Genomic DNA, 24,154 nt, shown 5'->3' with positions numbered 1-24,154 from the left:
GGCAAGAAGAGAATGGGCTCCGTCTAAGAGCCACCGCAAGGGAAAGTCCCGAGATGGTTCCTCCTCTAGTGGGACAAAAGTTGATCCCGCTAAGCCTACTTCTAACCCAAAGGAGGCAGAGTGCCACCATTGCCATAAAATTTGGCATTGGAAGAGAAGCTGCCCAGAGTACCTGCAAGCTATTAAGGAAGGAAATATCAAGCCGTCTTTCGCAGGTATATACACAATTAAATCTAACGATTCATCTCATGCTATTTCTTGGGTTCTTGATACCGGTTGTGGTTATCACATTTGTTCTGATGTGTAGGGACTAAGAAGAAATAGGGATGTGGAGCATGGAAGAATAAATCTAATCATGGGGAACAGAAGATCGTCGCTTGTGACCAAGATTGGAGTGTATTCTTTAGTGCTTAGGAATGGTTTATCTTTAGATTTGAACAATTGTTGCTATTCGCCAGAAATGGCTAGAAACATCATTTCATTTCATGTTTTGTTTAGACAAGGTTTTAGATTTTCTTTTGATAATGAGAATGGTTGTATTTTAGCTTATCTAAATGGTTTCTTTTATTTTGAAGCAATACCGTGTAATGGAATTTATGAAACTGTTATGATTGTTGATAACTTAGGAAATGATGTTTTATGCATAGATTCTTCCAATAGTATGGATAAGGCATCCTTGTGGCATTGTCGTCTTGGACATGTCAACAAGAAATGCATAGCCCAACTCCAAAAGGATGGAGTGTTGGAGTCATTCGACCTTAGGGAAGATGACACATGCGAGTCTTGTTTACTTGGAAAGATAACTAAGTCACCCTTCGCTTGTACGTGCGAAAGGGGTGAGGGTCTATTGGACGTCATACATACCGATGTGTGTGGACCATTTAGATATACCACTAAGGATGGAAACCGCTTCTACGTGACTTTTACCGATGACTATAGTAGATATGGGTACATCTACCGAATCAAGCAAAAGTCAGAAACTTTTGAAAAGTTCAAAGAGTTCAAGAATGAAGTGGAGAATCAATTGGGCAGGAAGATCAAGATGCTTCGATCCGATCAAGGAGAAGAGTACCTAAGTCTTTAATTCCACGATTATCTCAAGGAGTGTGGAATAGTTTCATAATTGACGCCACCTAGGACACCGCAATTGAATGGTGTGGCAGAAAGGCGTAATCAAACCTTGTTGGACATGGTTCGATCTATGATGAGTCGTGCTTCGCTATCTATCTCCTTTTGGGGGTATGCCTTAGAGACTGTCGCCCATATCCTTAACCGAGTCCCTATTAAGAAGGTTCCCAAAACACCTCACGAGATGTCGACGGGGAAAGATCCTTCGTTAGCACATATCAAGGTTTGGGGTTGCAAGACTTTCGTAAGACGAGATACTCATGACAAGCTCGAACCTCGTAGTGAGCGATGTATTTTCATCGGCTACCCACAAAAATCCTTTGGATATCTCTTCTATAGACCGAAGGACACTGTTGTCTTTGTTGCGAGGAGATGAGTTTTCCGAGAGCGAGAACTCAAAAGACAAGGAGACAGTGGGAGGCAAATCGAGCTTGAAGAGATTCAAGAATCGATAGATGAAGGAACCTCTACCGCTGGCACTCAACCCAAGGAGGAAACTCTGGTTGAACCGATTGACGTATCGTTACCTCTTAGACGTTCCGAAAGAGTTAGAGTTCAACCCCAGTTGAATGGTTTTCATATTACTACCGAAGGGGACACGTATATTAGTGATAGTACACTAATAAACCTTGATGAACCTAATAGCTATAAGGAAGCCATGGCAGGCCCGGAGTCTGAAAAATGGAAAGAGGCAATGGATAGCGAGATCCAATCCATGTATGATAACCAAGTTTGGAATTTGGTTGATAATGTGCCCGGACGTAAGACCGTTGGGTGCAAATGGATCTTCAAGAAGAAGACTGACGTGGATGGAAAAGTACACACGTATAAGGCATAGTTGGTTGCGAAGGGGTTTACTCAAACTCCCGAAGTTGACTATGATGAGACCTTCTCACCAGTTGCGAAGATAAAGTCTATTAGAGTGATGCTATCAATTGTCGCATTTCATGATTATGAGATTTGGCAAATGGATGTCACGACCGCTTTCCTTAACGGGAAGTTGGTTGAGGATGTTTACATGGCTCAGCCAGAGGGGTTTGTGGATCCGAAGCATCCGAATAGAGTGTGTAAGCTTGAGAAGTCCATTTATGGACTAAAGCAAGTGTCTCGCAGATGAAATCTTTGCTTCGAAGAGAAAGTCAAAGAGTTTGGATTTTGTACGAAGCAAAGATGAATCGTATGTATATGTCAAAGCCAGTGGGAGTGTAGTAAGCTTCCTCGTTCTATATGTCGATGACATATTACTCATAGGAAACGACGTCCCGACTCTGCAGGAGGTTAAGTCCTGGGTCGGGAAGTGCTTCGCTATGAAGGACCTCGGAGAGGCTTCCTATATTTTGGGAATAAGGATAGTAAGAGAAAGAAGTAAGAGACTAATAGGACTTAGTCAGAACACTTACTTAGAGAAGGTACTAAAACGTTTTAGTATGGAAAACTCGAAGAAGGGAGAATTTCGATACAAAGTAATGCCAAGTTGAGTAAGACTCAAAGTCCGAGTACCGAAACTGAGATAGCTGAAATGAGCCGAGTTCCATATGCTTCCGCAGTTGGCTCAATCATGTACGCTATGACTTGTACTCTCCCTGATGTAGCCTTTGCTTTGAGCATGGTTAGTAGATATCAAGGGAACCCTGGCAGAGCCCATTGGATTGCAGTGAAGAATATCCTTAAGTACCTTCGGAGGACGAAGGAATGGTTATTAGTCCTCGGAGGGAGTGATGACTTGAAGGTGCGAGGGTATAGTGATGCCAGGTTTCAAACTGACAGGGACAACTATCGTTCGCAGTCAGGCTGGGTCTTTACCCTGAATGGAGGAGCAGTGACTTGGAAAAGTTCTAAGTAGGAAACCGTAGCTGATTCAACGTGCAAATCAGAGTACATTGCAGCGAGCGAAGCGTCGAAGGAGGCAATATGGCTGAAGAACTTCATTGGTGATCTTGGAGTTGTACCTGCCATAAAGGAGCCCATGGAGATTTTCTGTGATAATGAAGGAGTGGTTGCCTTGACCAAGGAACCAAGAGATCATGGTAGATCACGACATATCGACATAAAATATCACTTTATTAGACATCGTGTAGAAGAAGGACAACTCGTAGTGAAGAGGATATCATCAGAAGATAACCCAGCAGATCCGCTTACGAAGGGACTGAGTAGGGTTAAGCACTTGCAACATGCTAGGAGTATTGGGCTGAAGGATGATATTAGCATAGATTAGATAGTATTAGAAACGTGTAATAGATAAATGTAATTAACATTTGATGATTAAATAAAGGAGTTTTATTTATAAGTAATGTTACTGTCTTATGTTAATTGTTTAACTATTATTTCACTTTGCATGTTTTGACTTTCAGAATAATTGAGTTTATTAAGAATAATCGAATTATTCAAATTGTTCACAATCGTTCATATGTCGGAAGTAGATATGAATGAAGATTGTCATGAATCGGTGTGTAGATTGTCTAAATGGTTTTAGACATAGCAAAGGGTTGCTGCAACGTTCATGAGTGCTTATGAACTAGTTTTGAGCATTGGAACAAACCCGCGCTTGCTGGAATCACCTTATGGAATGTGATATAAAAGGTGATCGCAAGACGATAATATCATATAGTCTTAAAACCTAGATATATGGTTTGTTAACTGTTAATTGATTGTACATTGATAATGTGAAAACGCATCAGTAACTCGGTGTTATAAAATGCATTGTTGTGTATAGTTGATTAATGAATAAGTAAATGCATATAAGTCGAAGTTTATCTATAACTTTTATCCTAAGAGGGTAAAAGCGATATCTCGGCCGCTCGATGATTTGATTTGAGTTATGTGCCGAGCCCGGTCAGAACTGAATTGATGTGTTCGATTAAGTTCTATGTCAAATAAATCGGAGATCGAGAAACCAAAATGCTAGACTAATTATTCCATAAAATTGTCAGCATGATATCTAACAGAGGACTGTACGATCCCTTATCTATAGGACAAGATTGATTAGATCAGAGTCTGACAGCGTGTTTGAGAGCAACGATTGCAAATCGGATTATACTTGTGCATATAGTTACTAGAGTTATCCAAGTGGGAGACTGTTGGAATAGTGTCTAAGGCTGCAACTATATTAGGCAAGTATTTGACCCGATTGTGCATGGTCCTTTTGGGTTGCCTTCACCATAGCAACTTGACAGGGTGATTTATTATGAGAGAATAGATATTATTAATATATTATGAGATTAATATAAGGAATAATAATATTGTTATTTGATTAATATAAGTCATAAATTAATTAGGAATGAATTTGGTGACTTAAAGAGATTAATTAAATAAGAGGGTATAAACTGTCAGTTGTTTGATAGTTACACTTTGGGCTGTGAATCCTTAAGATATAGGGTATGGATGATTTATAGGGCTAGGATAAGCCTCAAAATCGTCCAAGGCATATCTAAGGAAAGGATTAGGATTACTTAGAGTCTAAGTTATCCAATTAGGGTTTAAGGGTGAAATCTAGGAGCCTTACAAGTATAAATAGACCCCTTGGGATAGGGAAATCGACACCTCCTCTACAGCAAGGAAACCCTGGCCGATTTCCTCCTCTCTCCTCTCTCTCAAATCACTCTCTTTGCTAGTTGGTGTTTGTAAGCCATTAGAGGAGTGACAATTGTGACTCTAAAGTTCCAAGAACAAGAAGATCAAACAAGTGTTTCAAGGTAAGCTTCTAACTATGGTTTTGTATTGTTCTTATACCTAATTAGCCATTAGAAGTTTTGGATTCAATGCATGTTTAATTAGAGAAACCTAGATCCAAGCATTAGGGTTTGTATGTGCACATATGAATGTTCATATGTCCAAAACCCATCTGTCTCGACTTTGCAGGAGGTTAAGTCCTGGCTCGGGAAGTGCTTCGCTATGAAGGACCTCAGAGAGGATTCCTATATTCTGGGAATAAAGATAGTGAGAGAAAGAAGTAAGAGACTAATAGGACTTAGTCAGAACACTTACTTAGAGAAGGTACTAAAACGTTTTAGTATGGAAAACTCAAAGAAGGGAGAATTACAGATACAAAGTAATGCCAAGTTGAGTAAGTCTAAAAGTTCGAGTACCGAAGCTGAAATAGCATAAATGAGTCGAGTACCATACGCTTCCGCAGTTGGCTCAATCATGTACGCTATGACTTGTACTCGCCCTGATGTAGCCTTTGCTTTGAGCATGGTTAGTAGATATCAAGGGAATCCTGGTAGAGCCCATTGGATTGCGGTGAAGAATATCCTTAAGTACCTTCGGAGGACGAAGGAATGGTTTTTAGTCCTCGGAGGGAGTAATGACTTGAAGGTGCGAGGGTATAGTGACGCCAGCTTTCAAACCGATAGGGACAACTACCGTTCGCAGTCGGGCTGGGTCTTTACCCTGAATGGAGGAGCAGTAACTTAGAAGAGTTCCAAGCAGGAAACTGTAGCTGATTCAACGTGCAAATCAGAGTACATTGCAGCGAGCGAAGCGTCGAAGGAGGCAATATGGTTGAAGAACTTAATCAGTGACCTTGGAGTTGTACCTACCATAAAGGAGCCCATGGAGATTTTATGTGATAATGTTGGAGCGGTTGCCTTGACCAAGGAACCGAGGGATCATGGTAGATCTCGACATATCGACAGAAAATATTATTTTATAAGACATCGTGTAGAAGAAGGACAACTCGTAGTGAAGAGGATATCATCAGAAGATAACCCAGCAGATCCGCTTACGAAGGGACTGAGCAGGGTTAAGCACTTGCAGCATGCTAGGAGCATTGGGCTGAAGGATGATATTAGTATAGATTAGATAGTTTTAGAAACGTATAATAGATAAATGTAATTAACATTTGATGATTAAATAAAGGAGTTTTATTTATAAGTAATGTTACTGTCTTATGTTAATTGTTTAACTATTATTTCACTTTGCATGTTTTGACTTCCAGAATAATTGAGTTTATTAAGAATAATCGAATTATTCAAATTGTCCACAATTGTTCATATGTGGGAAGTAGATATGAATGAAGATTGTCATGAATCGGTGTGTAGATTGTCTAAATGGTTTTAGACATAGCAAAGGGTTGCTGCAACGTTCATGAGTGCTTATGAACTAGTTTTTAGCATTGGAACAAACCCGCGCTTGCTGGAATCACCTTATGGAATGTGATATAAAAGGTGATCGCAAGACGATAATATCATATAGTCTTAAAACCTAGATATATGGTTTATTATTTGTTATTTGATTGTACATTGATAATGCGAAAACGCATCAGTAACTCGATGTTATAAAACGCATTGAAGTGTATAGTTGATTAATGAATAAGTAAATGCATATAAGTCGAAGTTTATCTATAACTTTTATCCTAAGAGGGTAAAAGCGATATCTCGGCCGCTCAATGATTTGATTTGACTTATGTGCCGGGCCCGATCAGAACTGAATTGATGTGTTCGATTAAGTTCTATGTCAAATAAATCGGAGATCGAGAAAACAAAATGCTAGACTAATTATTCCATAAAATTGTCAGCATGATATCTAACAGAGGACTGTACGATCCCTTATCTAAAGGACAAGATTGATTAGATCAGAGTTTAACAGCGTCTTTGAGAGCTACGATTGCAAACCGGATTGTACTTGTGCATATCGTTACTAGACTTATCCAAATGGGAGACTGTTGGAATAGTGTCTAAGGCTGCAACTATATTAGGCAAGTATTTGACCCGATTGTGCATGGTCCTTTTGGGTTGCCTTCACCATAGCAACTTGACAGGGTGATTTATTATGAGAGAATAAATATTATTAATATATTATGAGATTAATATAAGGAATAATAATATTATTATTTGATTAATATAAGTCATAAATTAATTAGGAATTAATCTGGTGACTTAAAGAGATTAATTAAATAAGAGGGTATAAACTATCAATTGTTTGATAGTTACACTTTGGGCTGTAAATCCTTCATTGATAGGGTTGGACGATTTCTAGGGCTTAGGATAAGCCACAAATCGTCCAAGGGCTTATCTTGGAAAGGATTTGGATTACTTTGAATAAAAGTTATCCAATTAGGGTTTAAGGGTGAAACCCTAGGAGCCTTACAAGTATAAATAGACCTCTTGAGGTGGGGATATCGACACATGTGTCTTTGGAAGAACCCTGGCCGATTTTTGTCCTCTCTCCTCTTTCTCAAATCATCCTCCTTGCTAGTTGGTGTTTGTAAGCCATTAGAGGAGTAACATTTGTGACTCTAGAGCTCCAAGAACAAGAAGATCAAACAAGTGTTTCAAGGTAAACTTCTAAATCTGATTTTGTATTGTTCTTATACCTTATTAGCCATTAGAAGTCTTGGATTCAATGCATGTTTAATTAGAGAAACCTAGATCCAAGCATTAGGGTTTGCATGTGCACATAGGAATGTTCATATGGCCAAAACCCATCACCTCCACCCACCAATATCGTTCCAGCCACCGTAGGAACCCTTGTCACCATCGATTCTCCTACAATTCCAAGCACTCTAGCTACCACCCCTCCTAACCCCGACTTCACTATGAGGAAGAAACGCGATCACTTTGTTCTCTTATGGCTTCAATCCACCTTGTCAGAAAAATCCCTCGCTATTGTTACACAATGTAACATTTCGCAAATGGCCTGACACGCCATGGAGAAAACATTTCAATCCCAAACTAGGGCATGTTGAATGTAGCTAAAAGCCCAACTCCAATCCTTTTCCAAAGGGTCCACGACCATGATTGAATACATCGAACGACAACAATCGATAACTCAGACTCTCATTGAAAATCTTCACCATGTAGACGCTGAAGATCTTAATGGCCATCTCCTAGATAGGTTAGATTCGTCCTATGGGGTTTTTACAACCGCTTTTATTATAAATAAAAAAGTTCTCTCCGTCAATGATCTTGCAGGTCTATTTGTAACGCCCCGTTCTTAAAGTACTTATTTATAAGTCCCTGAGATTTAAGAGGAAGGGTATTTTTGGTCCTTTTATGGGAAATGGGTTTCATCCGAGAAGGTTTCGGACCAGGGCATGTATCTAGAATCGTATGGCTTCTCGCCACCTCTTCGTGGATATAAAGTTCATTGAAAACGGAGTTAGAATAAGGGAGTTATGACACTTTGAAGATTCTGGCATTTATGGCCCATTAATGGAAAAGGTTGTCAATGTGAGCCATGCATGCATGAGACACGCGTGGGTACACCCAGCGTAGGCTGGGTTACGCCCAAGGTAATGAGTAAATGAACGCGGGTGCAAGGTCGAGTACGCCCAGCGTACTCTCAGAATCCCAAAACCCTAATTTTAAGGGCAACCACTATATAAGGAACATAAAGGTTTCCTCCTCAGCCTCCATAGACTCTCTCTTACCCTCAGAAACCCTAGATATCCGTCTTACCTCCATTGTTGGGTGTGTTTGGCCTTGGAAAGCTTGGATTAGCAAAGGAAAGCATAAAGGAAGAAAGGAGAAGTTGGCAAAGAAGGAGTGGAACGACTGGAGCTTATAGATCTGGAAAGACATCATCCTTTGGAGCTTATCTGAGGTATAAAGCTTCTTGCTTGACATTTATATTGAATAGATCTATGTGTTGTGAGGTTTTGACACCATTCTTGTCCTAAAAGTCCTCATCTTGTTGCATGTTTCGAGTTGGTTGAGATTATCTATCCTTTCAGACCTTAGGAGAGGTATTGAGTGAGAAAAATGAGGTCTCAAGGGCTGTGGTTGTTCCATGTGTGAGATAAGTAGGTCTTAATGGATTAAGACCTTGGGTTAAGAGCTTTATAGACGTCCCAAGCAATAAAGTTTAAGACTTTATGAATCCTAGGTGTATTTAGCCTAAGGATCTGAAGTTTGGGCTTAAGAGCTTAAGCCATTAAGAAGTTTCATGGACTTGTTGAGCAACGAAGTTACGCCCCGCGTAACATGGGTGTATGCCCAGCGTAGCGGGCCAGTGCCCCGATCCCAATTTGCGAAGCATCGTTATACGCCCAACGTACCAAGAAGGGTACGCCCAACGTACCCCCTCTGTTGCATTTTAAAATTTGGGCCTTGCTTGTTTGGGCTGTCATTGGGCTAATAAGTTTGGACCTTGATTGAATAGTATGGATAGAGTATTTTGGGCCCAATTATTATCAAGGACCTTGGATCTAGGCCCGGTTGTAAAGGTGGGCCTAATTTAGTAAATTAGGCCAATATTAGGCTTTGTAGGAGAATTTGACTTTGGCCTTGGCCCAATAAGTGGATATATGTTTGGCCTAATGATTATTTATTTATGTTGGCTAGTTCGGGATTTTCGGTGAGTCGGTGATTTGGGAGTCTGCTTTTCAAGTTCAGAGTTTCGACAATTGTGAGGTGAGTTATCCTCACTATATCAACAAGGTCTAAGGCACCAAGGTCGGCCCTTTATCGGATTGTAATCCGGGTATCCTTGTTATGTTGTTGCCTTGCTATGCTTGCATCCAGGTATTAGGATGGTATATGCTAGTGACTTGTTAGGTCGATATTCTGTTTAGAGTATGTTATGATACGTGATCTGCTAGATCGATTTGATTGGATGTGAATTGTTATATGATTGTATGTTTATGTGCACATGGTTGTTTGGCTGGGGTTGGGTTGAGGCGGATCCTGCTTTGTGTTGTAGGCCAACATACCCACGGCGGACCGGTTATTCCGAAGGCCCAACGAGTGGTCCGGATAGGCTGTAGGTCCCACGAGGGCGGACCAGACGTGTCGAGGCTTGGAGAGTGAACCAGGATGATTGAAGGCCCGGTGCAGGCGGATCAGTCATATTGTAGACTCAGAGAGTGGACCAGGTGGGTTGATGGCCCGGTACAGGCGGACCAACCACACTGCAAACTCAAGGGACATGACTAGACTCAGAGGGTGGACCAGGTGGACTGAAGGCCCGATACGGCGAACCAGTCACACAGTAGACCCGAAATGCATGGTTGTTCTGTGATTTGTTATGTCATAGCATGTTATGTTTGTATGGTATATGTGGTTGGTATTTTGGGGGTATCTCACTAAGCTTTCGGGCTTACAGTTGTGGTTTAATGTTTTTCAGGTTCTTCAGGAGACCGTGGCAAGGCAAAGGCGTGATCGTACCGCTCCTCATGTTTATGTTTTATGTTATGGTTCTGGTAATACTCTGATAATAAATGTATTGAAAACTTTCTTGTAAAAACTTAAAGAAATTGGAAAGTTTTTGAAAAGTTTAAATTTGGCTTGAATTTATGGTCGTTACAAGTTGGTATCAGAGCCTTGGTTTGAGTGAACGTAATCTTTTCAAATTTCTTATCCATAACTCTCAAATATACGTAATGAAAAAATTAATATTTAACGTCACAAATATATTTAATTTTTGGTGATTTTCGATCCGTTCTTCAACGATAGATGATTTGAGCAGTTTTAGATGTTCTGAATGTAATTACGAACGTAATATCCTTAATATACATTATAAACACAGTTGATATCCTTAATATTCATAACATTTTTTACAAATTGTTACAACATTAGCTATACTAACTCCCATGGGTTTGATGTGACCATTCTACCATGATAATGTTGTGTCCTCGAAGGTACATGCAGCGAACCTAACCTTACAATTTTCAGCACATAAGCTGTTCTCGAATACCAACTCCGTTTTCTCGATCAGTCCTACTACTCCTTCATTTCCTAAGAAGGGTTTGGGCTTGCATCCCATAAATATTTCTATTTATGCGGGTAGAGTGACGACGTCGTATAATAAATATCACTATTTATATGGGCAAAATGACGACGACGTACAATAATTATCGATATTTATACAGATAGAATAACAACGACGTATAATAATTATCAATATTTATACGGACAGAGTGACGATATGGTAAAATAATTATCAATTTATGTGGATAGAGTAACGGCATAAATATATTTTTGTACAAATAATATTTTTAACATAACAATTATAACGATATATAATAATTGGTAAATAATTAATATGTATTCCTTTATATTTTATAAAACGATGGAAAAAAAGGTTGTGATTCTTTAGCAATTGTCGAAAAATGATCAGAGGGTCGGTACGCTTGAGGGAAAAAGGAAAATAAAAATAAAAGCAAAATTCAAAATTCGAAAGGAAAATGAAAATTCTAAAATAGAAAGGAAATGAGACGAATCACTTTGTTACAACTGATTTCTTAGTGCAAATGAAATGAGTCTATGGACACTATTTATAAGTGTAAATGGTCATGTGGTTTTTAGCAACGAATGTAAGGTGATGTCTATTTTTTAAAAAAATCCTCTTTGGTCTCTTATTGCAGCACCGCGCAGTACAAGCGCAACACTTGGATATTCATAGCTGTTTGTTTTTCAAGAGACTTCTGACTTAAAAATTGTTGCGCGTGTGCTACATGGCATAACATTAAACCAGCTGTTTCAAACCTCTTCACGTCTTACTTTAACTTACTGCAACATTCTGCAGACGTTAAAAAAACAAACCATTTTTTTTAAAATGTTGCAGTCGTTTGTTTCACTTCTTCTGCTACACAGAGGGTTGTAGAGGTGGCCCGCAGACTTTAAACATTTTCGTTTCGAAAAAACATACAGCACCTAAATGTTTATATTGTTTTTGTCCACAAAACTTTATGGTTATATGTATGTCAAGTGTGTTTATCACTAATTAACCCTAAATCATTTTTTTTATTTACTATGTTTTTTCATAAATAATCTAAATGTTTAATATAACTAGATATTTATCCGTTTAAAACTGAATGACATCCGTCTTGTTTTATATTTCATCGACCATTTAAATCAGTAATATTTTTGAATGACTATAATTTTGAGGGATTTAAGAAATCGATTATACCATTTCTTTATAATCCTAAATGATTTTCCAAAAATAATATTTCTCTCGTAAAGACTCCGTTTTTGACATTCTTTGTTTCAAAACTCATATATCGAGGAGTACTACGATTTTTCTTTTAGTGACGTTACCCAAAAGTCATTCTCTTTGTAGCTTTTGATGTTATTAAGTTTTAACTACTCGACTGATTTTTATATTTTATAAAATTGATATCTCATTCATATGAACTCAGATTTTTTACGAATTTTATATTTTCGGGATTGGGAAGACGCATACTTTCTAATATATAATAAAATATATATATATATGTTTCGGCGCAATAATTTTTACGACTTACGAACAATTTGGTTGATTTTTTCTATTTTTCTTAATACAGAACTTTATATTTTTATCATATGTTGATATATATATATATATATATATAACGTATTAATTCTATTATATTTGACGTTGGTCACTTTTCGTATATAACGATCGGTGCCAAAAGTAGCAATTGTTACAAGCTATACAAGGATTGACCATATATGACATGAGGAATAGGGCATATATATATAGTCAAAGTTTATTTGGTCATTCTTCCTTAATAAGGGAAGTTGATATATGATTTGGTGATTGTTAATAAGATGCTTAGCAAGCTGAGACTAGGTTAATCTAATCAATAATTAGTCTAATATGATCATCATAAATTTCAATCGGGAAACATAATGTTAGATTGGCATGTTATCCATGACTCAAGTTTATATAGATATCTTGAAGAGTAAAGGAATATGTTATCAATAGTTTAAGAGTTGTTTTAATGCTAAGTTGCAATAAGTACAATAGTTGTATTGAATTGCACATTCTCTGTCTATTATTAGTTAATATTGAACCAAATAGTGTTTGAATGACTTGTTTAAATGAGAGACTATTGGAAATAATGCTTACAGTCACAACTGATGATTATTAAAAGCTACAAATGAGTAATTAATAACACAACAAATTTATATGGATCTAGTTTGTTAATTAATTAAATATATAATTAATTAAGTGAATCTTGTAGATTATGATGACCTAAAGTGTAAAGATTTAAAATTCCAAACTTTTGGATATATACTTGTCATATAAATAATTACTAGATAATAGAGTTATTATCTAATAAGCAATTTTTTAAAAACCGGTTTTTAAAATTCCAAACTTTTGGATATATACTTGTCATATGGTGACCGGTTCCCGGTTCAACCAGTTCGACCGCCGGGTCAACCGGTTTCTACAGTTTTCATGATTTTCCTATTTTCCTATACATACATACATATATAAATCATGAATTTGATGTGTACAAATTCAAACATTAACAATACACATAAAATAAGTTGTAGATGAATCCAAATACATTAAAATAACACACAACCATAAGTTTTAGTGTTTTACATTAATCTATATACGTCAAAAAGAAAATAAATTATAATACCATAATGAAATATAGTTTTAAATGAACATAAACACATCAAAAATCTTTATAACATTTATCATATGTTTTTATTTAGAGAAAACTAAATAAATATGAAAAAAATCACCAAAGTTTATTATGTAAATTGTTCTTTTTTCATGTGTTTTTATTCGATTTAACCGGTTCAACCGATTTATTTTGACCGGTTCAACCTTGTTTTTTTTTCTAAAAACCGACCAGTTCAATCTGGTTTAGAAATCAATGTAAAACTGGTAATAGTTGAACCGCTCCCTCCCCCAGTTCCCGGTCCAACAGGTTCGACCGACCGGTTCAAACCGGTTTTTAAAACATTGATAATAAGGATGCCTAATCCTCCCCTATATGTAAGGGGTTTTTGGCCGAAAGATGATGATGATTCTAAGTAAATAAACCCTCTCAAATTCGGCAGCCATCCTCTCCTCTCTCTAAACCCCGAAGAACAGCGAAGAGTGCAACACGCTTCTTGATAGCTACGATGTGAATGAACAACAAAATCAATTTCTTATGGTGGTTCCCAAATTGTTGTTTTGACTTCCTTGGGCACGATCAAATTAGATGAATCCTTCTTTGGGTTCTAATCCATTCGCTCAACGGACCAGAAAGAACAAATTAAAGGCTACAAATGTACGTGTTCTTTTTCCCTCTTTATAGTTAATTATTTTGTTAAATTAATTGGTTGGACATAGATCCGACTTTTGGATCATGAGTTTTTGTTTTTCTGTAATTGCATGTTTCCATTGTACGTGCCTTTGTTGCTAAAATCCTCATAACCCAACATGGATGACATGCTTAGAAGGTAAAATAACCAAAATGAATAAATCTTCTCAAATATTAGGGTATTACCACACCAAAAATTATCAAAGGGACAAAACCAACAAAACTTGCAAAACTTAATAGGCGGGTGACCTGAGAAGGTAAAATGGAAAAAATTAAAAAAATCTTCCCAAATGTTAAGGCATTAATGCATAAAAAATAGTCAAATGGACAAAATTCACCAAAGTTAAGGACTATGTCAATAACCTTTTAATACTTCCATGAACTATTTAGTTAATTTTGTTTTTAGTTGACTTTAAATTGTTGGAACAATGGAAATGAATATGATTAACTTTGTTTATATTTGTTGAAAAATATGTTAAAATCCAAAAGTCACGAGTTTAAACATAAAACCTATGAATCTATGGGCTGAACCCGAGAAACGGACCCAAAATCCGAGATCTAGAACCTATTAAGAAACCGAATTCAATAGATTCTAAAAATCAAAAACCAAAATTCATAAGTTAATTTGATTTTGACCAAAAACCTATCCAAACAAGTTATGCTCCACTGCCCTTACATCCTGTTTCCGAGTTTCATTTAAAAGAAAAAAAGGAGAGAGAAATATGGAGAGAAAAAGGAAATGAAAAGAAAGTAAAGTGAATTTTTCTGTTCCCGAATTCGAGAGAAAGGAAAGGAAAATTATTTTTCTTTGTGTTTCTAAATTGAAAAGAAAAAAAAAACTAAAAATGAATAATTATACCCTTGTCAGAGAAGCAAAGATTCTTTTTCCTGTGATGTTGTACATGAATTCTCTTCTCTCCAAATCTCTCCGATTTGGGAGGAAGATTAGGAGAGAAAAAAATACTGTGATTTTCTTTCATTTCTTCCTAAATTACTTCAAAAAATAACCTCTAGAAAACTCTTAGACTTTTTCTTTCTCTCCTATTTTGTTCTTTTCTACCGTTTCCGTCTTTAATTTCCACTGGGGGAACAGGGTGTTAAAACAACTTGATCAAACTAAAATGGTCAACACAATGTACAATAATTATTTCATAACGTACAACAGAAATGAACAATTTCTTTGAATATTAGAATTATCGCTCTGGAAACAAGTATTTACCGGAGTATAAATTCAGAACCATTCGGTTTTAAGTCATCGTGTTCGTCCATCTGAGAATCGGGTTCTATTGCTTATGGATTTCATGGATTTCATGGCTTCTTCAGCCATTAACAAACCAGCCAATGTTCATATCAATAACCTCTCCACATCTCCTCCAAATCTCCAAAAAAAAAACTTTCAATTTTCTCTCAAGGCTAGGTGTGTACACAATTCTGTTTCAATTTTCTCCCTGGACTAGGTGTGTTCACAATTCTGTTTGTTGATGTGCTTTTACGCTATCATTTCATTTCATGGATTTGTTTTTGCATTATCAATAGAGCTTGCAACTATGCTGCTGTGTGGTTTTCCTAATTACTTCAAAAGAAAAATAGGATTTGTGCATTTCCTATTGTTAGAGCATTCATTGAGGCTCTAGTTAGATCCATTACTGTTGCACTGAATTTATCGAATTTTGTAAGGAAATTTGACCCGAGCTCACGATGTTTTCTATTTCTGAATAGTTCTTAAATTGTTATAGACTTATAGTACTTTACCAAACTTCAATCCAGATCAAAAACCCTTCTTATTCCAAAATGAAGGTATATATACAATAGCAATTGTTAAAAATTTGTCAACCACTTAACTAAAAACTGTCATATTTGATTCCAACCCATTTTGACTACTGCTTCGAGACTAAATTACAAAATTGGTCCCTTTGGTTTGCAGCTTTTTTGGTTTAGGTCCAAAAAGTATTTTCTTTTTCAGTTTTGCTCCCTCTTGCAGGGTTTCATCATGTTTTTGGACTCTGTCCCATGTAAATGGACTCTACCTAGCTTCTTTCTTTATGGAATCATCTCTACATTTTGGATTTATAGATACAAGGATTCAAAAAAATGCATTCAAATTGTCTACCAGGTTAGAATGTATGATGCAAAGTTATCCTAAAACATTGCCTCCATTAGCTAGGTTGGATTTTGTAACGCTCGCGTTTCCAGGCTAGGCATTATCATTGATGTAATAGTCTAGGTTAACCCTTGTAACTCTTTTTGAAGTATTAATGATGAAATATTTGAGTATTATGTGAATTATGTGTTTATTTTCTTAATTATTATAATTTAATGAATTAAGAATAAAATAAGCGTCAAATTTGAAGTGTGGGATAAGCCCGATATCTTTGCATAAATATGTATTGGTCGAAACAAGGATTCTGAAGATATAAAGAATGCCGAAATCCGAGTTATAACGAAGAAGTTATGACCTGACAAAGTTTCGCGACAGAACCGGCAACGCTGAATGACGTAAAAAGTGGAATTTACGTTAGAGAGATATTTATCCTTAGTGATCTAAACGAAAGTCGTAGAGTTTGTTAAACCGAGAGCGTGCATAAAAAGAACTCCAAAACTGACTTCGTATGAGGAAGTTATGATTTTTTGAAGTTTCGACTTAGCAGTATGCAGCCCGAATACTCGATTTGAGATCGAACGGTTTTTAGCCGAAACAATATAAACGAGAATCAAAGATCTCGTTAATTGTAGTGAAACGATAAAAAGATAGGCGAAAACGGACGTCGGATGAAGAAGTTATGAATTTATAACGGAGTTTTCCTGTCCCGACCTACTAAAATTAAATAATAAAAATAAAGTCAAAATTAGCCAACGGAGTCTATAAGAAAGTTGTAGAGCGTAGTCTCACCTACGCGGGGATATAAAGAACGTCGAAAAAGGAGTTCGTATGAGAAATATATGAATTTTTGAAGTTTATTAAATATTTTCGATATTTAATTTAAATATAAAATACCGATATTATCCGAAGGGGGGGAGTTAGCGACCCTATCCTCATTACGCCCAACGTAATTTCAATTTACGCCCAACGTAAATCGAAGTTCCAGCCCCCTATAAAAGAATGTCGAGGGCAGCCGATTCTTTTGCTTATTTCTTCCCTTTCTCTCGCGTTTTTGCATCGTTTTTCGTGAAAGAATTATCCCGAAGCCCCGGTATCATTCCCGAGCCCCGAAGAAAGTCCCGAATCCCTGAAGATCCCGAGAAGTGCAATTCCTGAGCCGAAGCTCTGCCCGCGAGGAGTCCGGTTTTTGTGAAGATCTTCCAGATTTGCCGAAGAATATTACTTCTATAAGCCATAGTGCTGTCCGATCATCTTCTGATCAAGTGAGTGTGTGGTCACTTTCTTCTAATGCATAATTATGAAGTATTTTATACGAAATACATGTTATGTGTATATTTTGTAGTTATATGCGTGAATGTATATTCACTTTCTTCTAACTCATAGATATGATTTATTCTCTATGAAATACGTGTTATGTGTATGTGTCTCATCTTTTGTTTGGAATATGTATTGAATGAGAATGCTATACAGGTTTTAAACTATGTATAAAAATATATATTGTTATCTACTAATATGTCGGGTAGAACATGGGTAGATAGTTGTGTGATAAACAGATGAGAGGCCTCGATGTTGTTTTTAATTCAGTCATCTAGCGGAGTTTAGATGACGACCACAAACTTTTCTAGACAGTCCTGTGGAACGCTAGCAGGTTCGCCACCTGTAGGTGTTAATGAACTTGGGTGTTCATTCGCTGTACTCCATCCCCCTCATGGTTGCCTTATTTGACATATATTGCCGGGAAACCCCGAATGCATGTGTTGTCGTCCCGATGAAATATTCTAAGACTAGGTCCCTTGTGTTAGTTGTTTTAGGGACGTAAAGTGAGAATAACGGGAATGGGTAATTGGATGATTGTTGGTTGGTGGAATTAAATATAATTATTTATTGTGGTTGAAAACCCTATATGCTCACCAGGCTCCCAAGCCTGACCCACTCAGTTTTATTTGTATTACAGGAAGTGGCGCAAGGGCATAAGATGGATGAATCATCAAGTTGTTTTGTTTAGAAGTCTGTATATGTATATATTTGTTGAATGACTTGTAATGTTATCGTTTATGCTTTATGGTCTGTATCGAAACATGACATCCCGAATTTTGATTATATAATGAAAATACATTTCTTTTATGAAATGCTTTGGTAAATATTATTTTATCACGTTTTGTTTTTGGGAACAAATTCCGCAACTCTTTCAAATCAAAAGGATTTACTCTGAAATTATTTTAAAAGCATAAATGAAAATCGGTCTTTTATGGCCGAGATTTTGAGGATGTCACAGATTTACAGTAAGTAAAATGATTATTCCTTATTTCATACATTTATAATATTTCCATTCTGACCACCTTTTGAATTTTTAGGTGACAAATTCATGGTTTGTAAAAAAACAATCCAGATGATGATTATTCCTTATTTCATACATTTATAATATTTCCAAGTAAGATGACTATATTTTCAGATCAAATTGCAAAAATTGTCTATAATTAGGGACCAAAATAGTCATTTCATTTTAGTATGATTAGGAACCAAAAACGTTACAAAAGCCTCAAATAAGGACCAAAATTGCAACATGAATTTTCTGGGAATAAAGATGCAAAAATTGACTACACCCAGAGACCAAAAATGTAACTTACTCTCATGTTAATAATCTTAGAGTAAATTATGTTTTTGGTCTTTGAGTATAGCCGTTTTTTTCAAATTTGGTCCCATAGTGTATTTTTCTTGCAATTTTGGTCCTTATTGGAGGTTTTTGTAATGTTTTTGGTGTTTGTTCCAAGTAAAATGACTTTTTTTTCTCCCTAAAACAGAGCTGATAAGAATACTAATTAAGACAATAACAGGAAAAATGGAGGAAAAGAAGAGAGGATGAAGTTCCAAATTGGAAAACCATGAAACTTCCAAGAAGTTCTTCCTGTCAAAGCTACTAAATAACATTCCCCCAATAAGATATATGCATTTTACTTATCATAGGGACCAACAACGTTACAAAAATCTCAAACAAGGACCAAAATTGCAAAAATTGAAAATTGAGCTACAATCAGGGACCAAAATGTAAATTACTCATAATCTTATGTTTTATTTCTTTGGGTAGGTGTTAATATAGATGATCTAGTTTCAGAGGTGTTTAAGGTTTGGTCATGTGTTGTATTTGTATGGAAGCCAAGCCAATATGGGATGTTACATTCCCTGATGTTAAAAGAAAAGTAAATTGAAAAAACTTTGTTTTTGAACATTTGTCACTCGATTCAGTTGATGATGCATGATAAAGGCAATAGTGCATTTCCCGAAGAAATGACTATACCTTTATTTAATTATACTTTTAATAAAATTAAAAAATATTTAAATATATAACTAATTAATAACTAAATATTTCATCTTTTTCAAATACTTCAAAAATTGTTTCATCTTTTTTGTGCACCTCTAATTTCCATCTGGGATGTCTTATCTTATACAATACAGTGAAAAAGGCCACCCATGGTGTTAGTGGCAAATTTATTGATACTAGGGACTTAAAACCGCTTTCCATGTTACATTACATTACACAATGAAAAATAAGAAGTGAAAATATAAAGCTTATATGACAAACTACTTTTGCAAATTCTGAATGAACACCACCACCTTTACATAAACCCAATCTTTTACATTATCATAAAACCGAAAAAAAGCATGTCTCCCTCGTTGATTTAAAAGCAAAACCGAACACGCTATCCAAAATCCAGTAGCAAAACCAGTCCCCCCACCAATATAAAACCATCCCATGAGTTCATCATCTGTGTCTTCCCCATCACCCTCACTTTTACCAATAAGACGTGGTGCTTCTGGTTCTTTGTCTCCATAACATTTTTCGGTAAGAGGAGGTCCACATAGACACGTGTTTCCATTAAATCTTGAAGGTGGAAAGGTATGGAATTGAGTGCTAATTGGGATTCTCCCTGACAAGTTATTAAATGACACGTCTAGGTCATTCAGTAAACTCATCTCAGACATGCTTGATGGTATCCTCCCAGAAAAACTGTTTCTAGATAAATCCAAAGTCAAAAGATTTTTCATCTCACCAATTTTCTGTGGAATCTCTCCAAATAGAACGTTCTTTGACAAGTTCAAGACAATCAAGTCATAAAGATTGGTAATTTCATTTGGGATTCGACCTGTTAGATTGTTGCTTGACAAGTCAATGTTCTTCAACTGTTTAAGAGTGCTAATGAATTCATGTTCATTTCCTTGCCACTGAATCATTGCATGGTCAACATATGTCTCTTGTTCATATCTTGTATAAAGTTGTACATCTTGTGAAAACCCTTGTTGAACCATGCCTGTAAGATTACTCAAACATGAGGGAATAGTTCCATGGAGATTGTTGCTTGACATGTCTAGAATTTGAAGATTATCTAACTGACATAACTCTAAAGGGATTGTTCCAGAGATTTTGTTTGATTTTAAGATAAGAACATACAACTCTGAGAATCTTTCCCCAATCCAGACAGGCACATTACCAAAAAACTTATTGGCCCCTAAATTCAATGACTTTAAACTCATGCAGTTTTTTAAAGAAAAAGGCAATTCTCCAGAGAAGTTGTTCTTGTATAAATACAACATCTTGAGTTGTATCAAATTTCCAATAGAGGGAGGAAGCCTTCCAAAGAGATGGTTGTGTCCGAGATTAAGAACTTGTAGTTCTTTGAAAAGCCACAAACAATCTGGGAGTTGCCCGGTTAATGAGTTATGAGAGAGGTCAAGAAATTCTAACAACCCATCAACAATTTGGCATATAAAGGCGATCCCTCCAGAGAATTTGTTTCTGGAAAGGTTTAATGTTGATAAAGCGGAAGGAACATTTGGTATTGGACCATAGAATCTGTTGGAACTCAAATCAATCACTGAACTCTGGGCAAAATTTGATGATAAATCTGGTACTTTCCCGCTAATATTGTTGGAAGAGAGATTCAGATGTTGTAATTGAGAAGGCCCTATGTCCCAAAACTCCATAGGAACTATGTCTGAAATTCCAGTATTGGAAAGATCAAGAAATGTAAGATTTTTTAGTGTCTGAATCCACATGGGGAAGTGAGGCCCTAGCAGCTTACAAGAGCTCAGATCAATATACTTTACATAAGAAAGGTTTGACAAGTGATATGTGGAAGGAACTCTAAGATTATTAAAAGACAAGTCAAGAGTTTCAAGCCTAGGTAGTTCCCACAGTTTCTCACTTATACTTCCATTTAAATGATTATTAGATAGGTCCAAATATGTTATGGATGAAAACTTTTGGATCTCGCTGGACAATGACCCTGAAAATTGGTTTCTTAGAGCATACAACATTTTTAATGAAAGTGATACGCATCCAGACAAGTTGTTGAGAAAATCAGGAAATTCAACCACTAAAGAGTTGTTGTCGAGACTCAAAATTTCCAAACTACAAAGATTAATACCAAGATTTTTGGGCATCACATCTAACATGTTGCTAGAGAGATCAAGAAAACGAAGCTTATTTCCTGTTAACGGGAGTAACCAACGATACATGGATGAGGTGAGATTGTTGTTTCCAAGAAAAAGGGATTCAATAGATGAAGAAGAGTTAAGAATTGAAGAAGAATATGGATACACAACATGTGAGAGCTCACATCCATCTAAACTTATAGATGAGAGTTTCTTGAGACTAAGAATTACATCTACCCAATGATTTTGTTTGGCTAGGGAAATCCCATCCATATCAAGTTCCTCCAAATGATTGAGTTGAAACAACCACTCTAGATTTTCAACTCTGAATTCTCCCTTGGATCCAAGATAAAGGCGTTGCAAGTTGGTGAGGTTTCCAAACTCTGGAGGAATGGTTCCATAAAGAGAGTTATAGGAAAGGTCAAGAAAGATTAATTCTCTCAAGGAACCAATGAAGGTGGGAATGGTTCCATGAAAAGAATTTCTGGAAAGATCAAGATGATTCAAGTAGGTTAAGTTAAGCAACGATTGGCTTATCTCACCTACAAGACCATAGGAGTCAATATGAAGCCATGCGACTCCACTCCATTTACAGCAGTCATGTTGGTCAACTCTCCATGTAGAGAGATGACCATTGGGGTCTTGAAGGGGAGCTTTGAAAAGAAGGAGAGCATCTCTCTCATTATCCAAACACTGCATCATATCATCTCCTCCCAATTGGCTGGTAGTTGTAGTCATAAGGAGTAGCAAGATAAGTGGGAGAATTATAAAAACACATGGATTCATAATGTAAATGTAAATCTTGTTGATTATTGGATTGTATTGATCATGGGTTTATGTAGTCTCTACTGTGAAGAAGAATGATTCTTTAAATAAGTGGCTTGCTTGTGTGGAGTAATACAATACTTAATTTCCAGAAAATTGAAACCAAACTAGAAGACAAACTTAAATAAGACACTCAAAGACTTACCAAGTCTTGGCAATTTGTATTTATTATAGATGTGTCTTTCCCATCTTGTGATATTTTGCAATTTATATTTATATTTATTATTATTATTATTATTATTATTATTATTATTATTATTATTATTATTTGGAAAGAATGAGTTACTGTGAAGCTCTTAATCGATTTAGCTGTAGCATACAGGGGTGGTGGTTCTAATATTATGCCAGAAATACTCTTCTTTCCCATGTGGTCTCTTGAGGCATTTTATTTGATTATTTCTTCTGATACTCTTAGAAGCATTGAAGTTGATGTTTTTGGTGCATTTTGCAATCTAACTTTGTTACTCCAATAATAGTATCCAACTTTGGCAATTTTTCTATTTCCTGACCTAGTGTATGCCATTTTATTATTACCTGATTATATAAATAAAATACGTTTGAAGTATTTATGTATGTTTTAAGACAAGAAAAGATAAAACATGGAAAATATTAAAATTTTATGTGACATTACAAGTTAAATGCTCTTGTTAGGGCATTGTACTTTGAAAAATAGAGTAGCTCTGCAAAATCGCTTAGACTGCAAGGAGTACTTAAACCACACACTGCGCTGAGGTTGAGTTGGGCATTTCACCTCTCTCTCTCTCAACAGTAAGAAATGTATTTTTTTAATTCAACGGTCATATTATATACGTATATATTATTTTTAAAGCTTAATTAACTAGGAATAGAAAAGTATTATATTAATTAATAACTAATTTTGACTGATTCTATTTCAATTTAGGACTATTTTTAACCTAATTTTAGATAATGTAAAATGTTAATTGGTTCATAGTTTGTTTCGGTGTAACTTTATATCAGTTTCAGTCTTGTACTTATTGCAATTTAGGTTTGATGTAAGAACATCTTCAATGAAAGCTTATTTTATAACTTTTGAGTGTTCAATTGATCCCTTATCACTACTTACTATTATTTGAGGGTATTATTTTTTTTTGTTTATTTTTATTAATCATTCAATATATATCGAATTGAACGTTTTACACATCTAATCCTTTTTCTTTAATCATATTTCATTTTAACCCTTTAATTTTAATTTTATTTTAAATATTTTTTTTTATTTCTTTAACTAATTAATTATTTCTATTATAAATTTTCATTTATGAAACAATTATATTTTAATATCCAGTGATAACATTTATGTAAAATATTTCGTATTAAAATATGATGTGTTTAAAAAATGACTAACTAAATGAGAATGTTTTATAGAACATTTTAGATAGATGTGGATTAATATCTTAAATTAATTAAAAAGTTATTGGAACGTTTTATAAATGCTATTTAATTAGATGTCAAATTAATAGAACAATAATAAGGTGACACTAATGTTAAATCATAGTATATGTTTGCATGTGGAGATGCTTTGAGTGTAGTTTTAAGCCGAACATTAAACTAGAGGTTAGACTAATCGAACATTTAGTCTATTTTTTTAAACAAAATTTCAGATTGATTAAAGGTCGAATTCAGTTTTGAACTATTTGTTTATTTATAGGAACATTTCATTATCATAAATTAAACATCAAAACAAC

The 24,154-nt window shown here is 35.7% G+C and overlaps 1 protein-coding gene across 1 annotated transcript; it reads right to left on the bottom strand.

Annotated features, from left to right (window-relative positions):
• Positions 1 to 19,775: 19,775 nt before the first annotated feature.
• LOC145002473 (receptor-like protein EIX1) lies at positions 19,776 to 22,364 on the bottom strand. Its single transcript, XM_078961738.1, has 2 exons — positions 21,336 to 22,364; positions 19,776 to 21,170 (listed from the first exon to the last, which is right to left on the bottom strand). Exons 1-2 carry the CDS (start codon positions 22,362 to 22,364, stop codon positions 19,776 to 19,778), a joined length of 2,424 nt encoding a protein of 807 aa, XP_078817864.1.
• Between the last annotated feature and the right edge of the window lie 1,790 nt (positions 22,365 to 24,154).

Source organism: Lactuca saligna, chromosome 6 (genome assembly GCF_052625555.1).
Source record: "Lactuca saligna cultivar CGN05327 chromosome 6, ASM5262555v1, whole genome shotgun sequence".
Classification (NCBI taxonomy): Eukaryota; Viridiplantae; Streptophyta; class Magnoliopsida; order Asterales; family Asteraceae; genus Lactuca; species Lactuca saligna.
This window is presented reverse-complemented; position numbering and strand designations above follow the sequence as displayed.

Coding starts and splice junctions, on each gene's coding strand:
- LOC145002473 (XM_078961738.1), bottom strand. CDS start 22,364: ATGACTACAACTACCAGCCAATTGGGAGGAGATGATATGATGCAGTGT. Junction 21,171..21,335: donor TGTCTTTTAATAATCTTAGA/GTTCCTTCCACA, acceptor GTTCCTATGGAG/TTTTGGGACATAGGGCCTTC.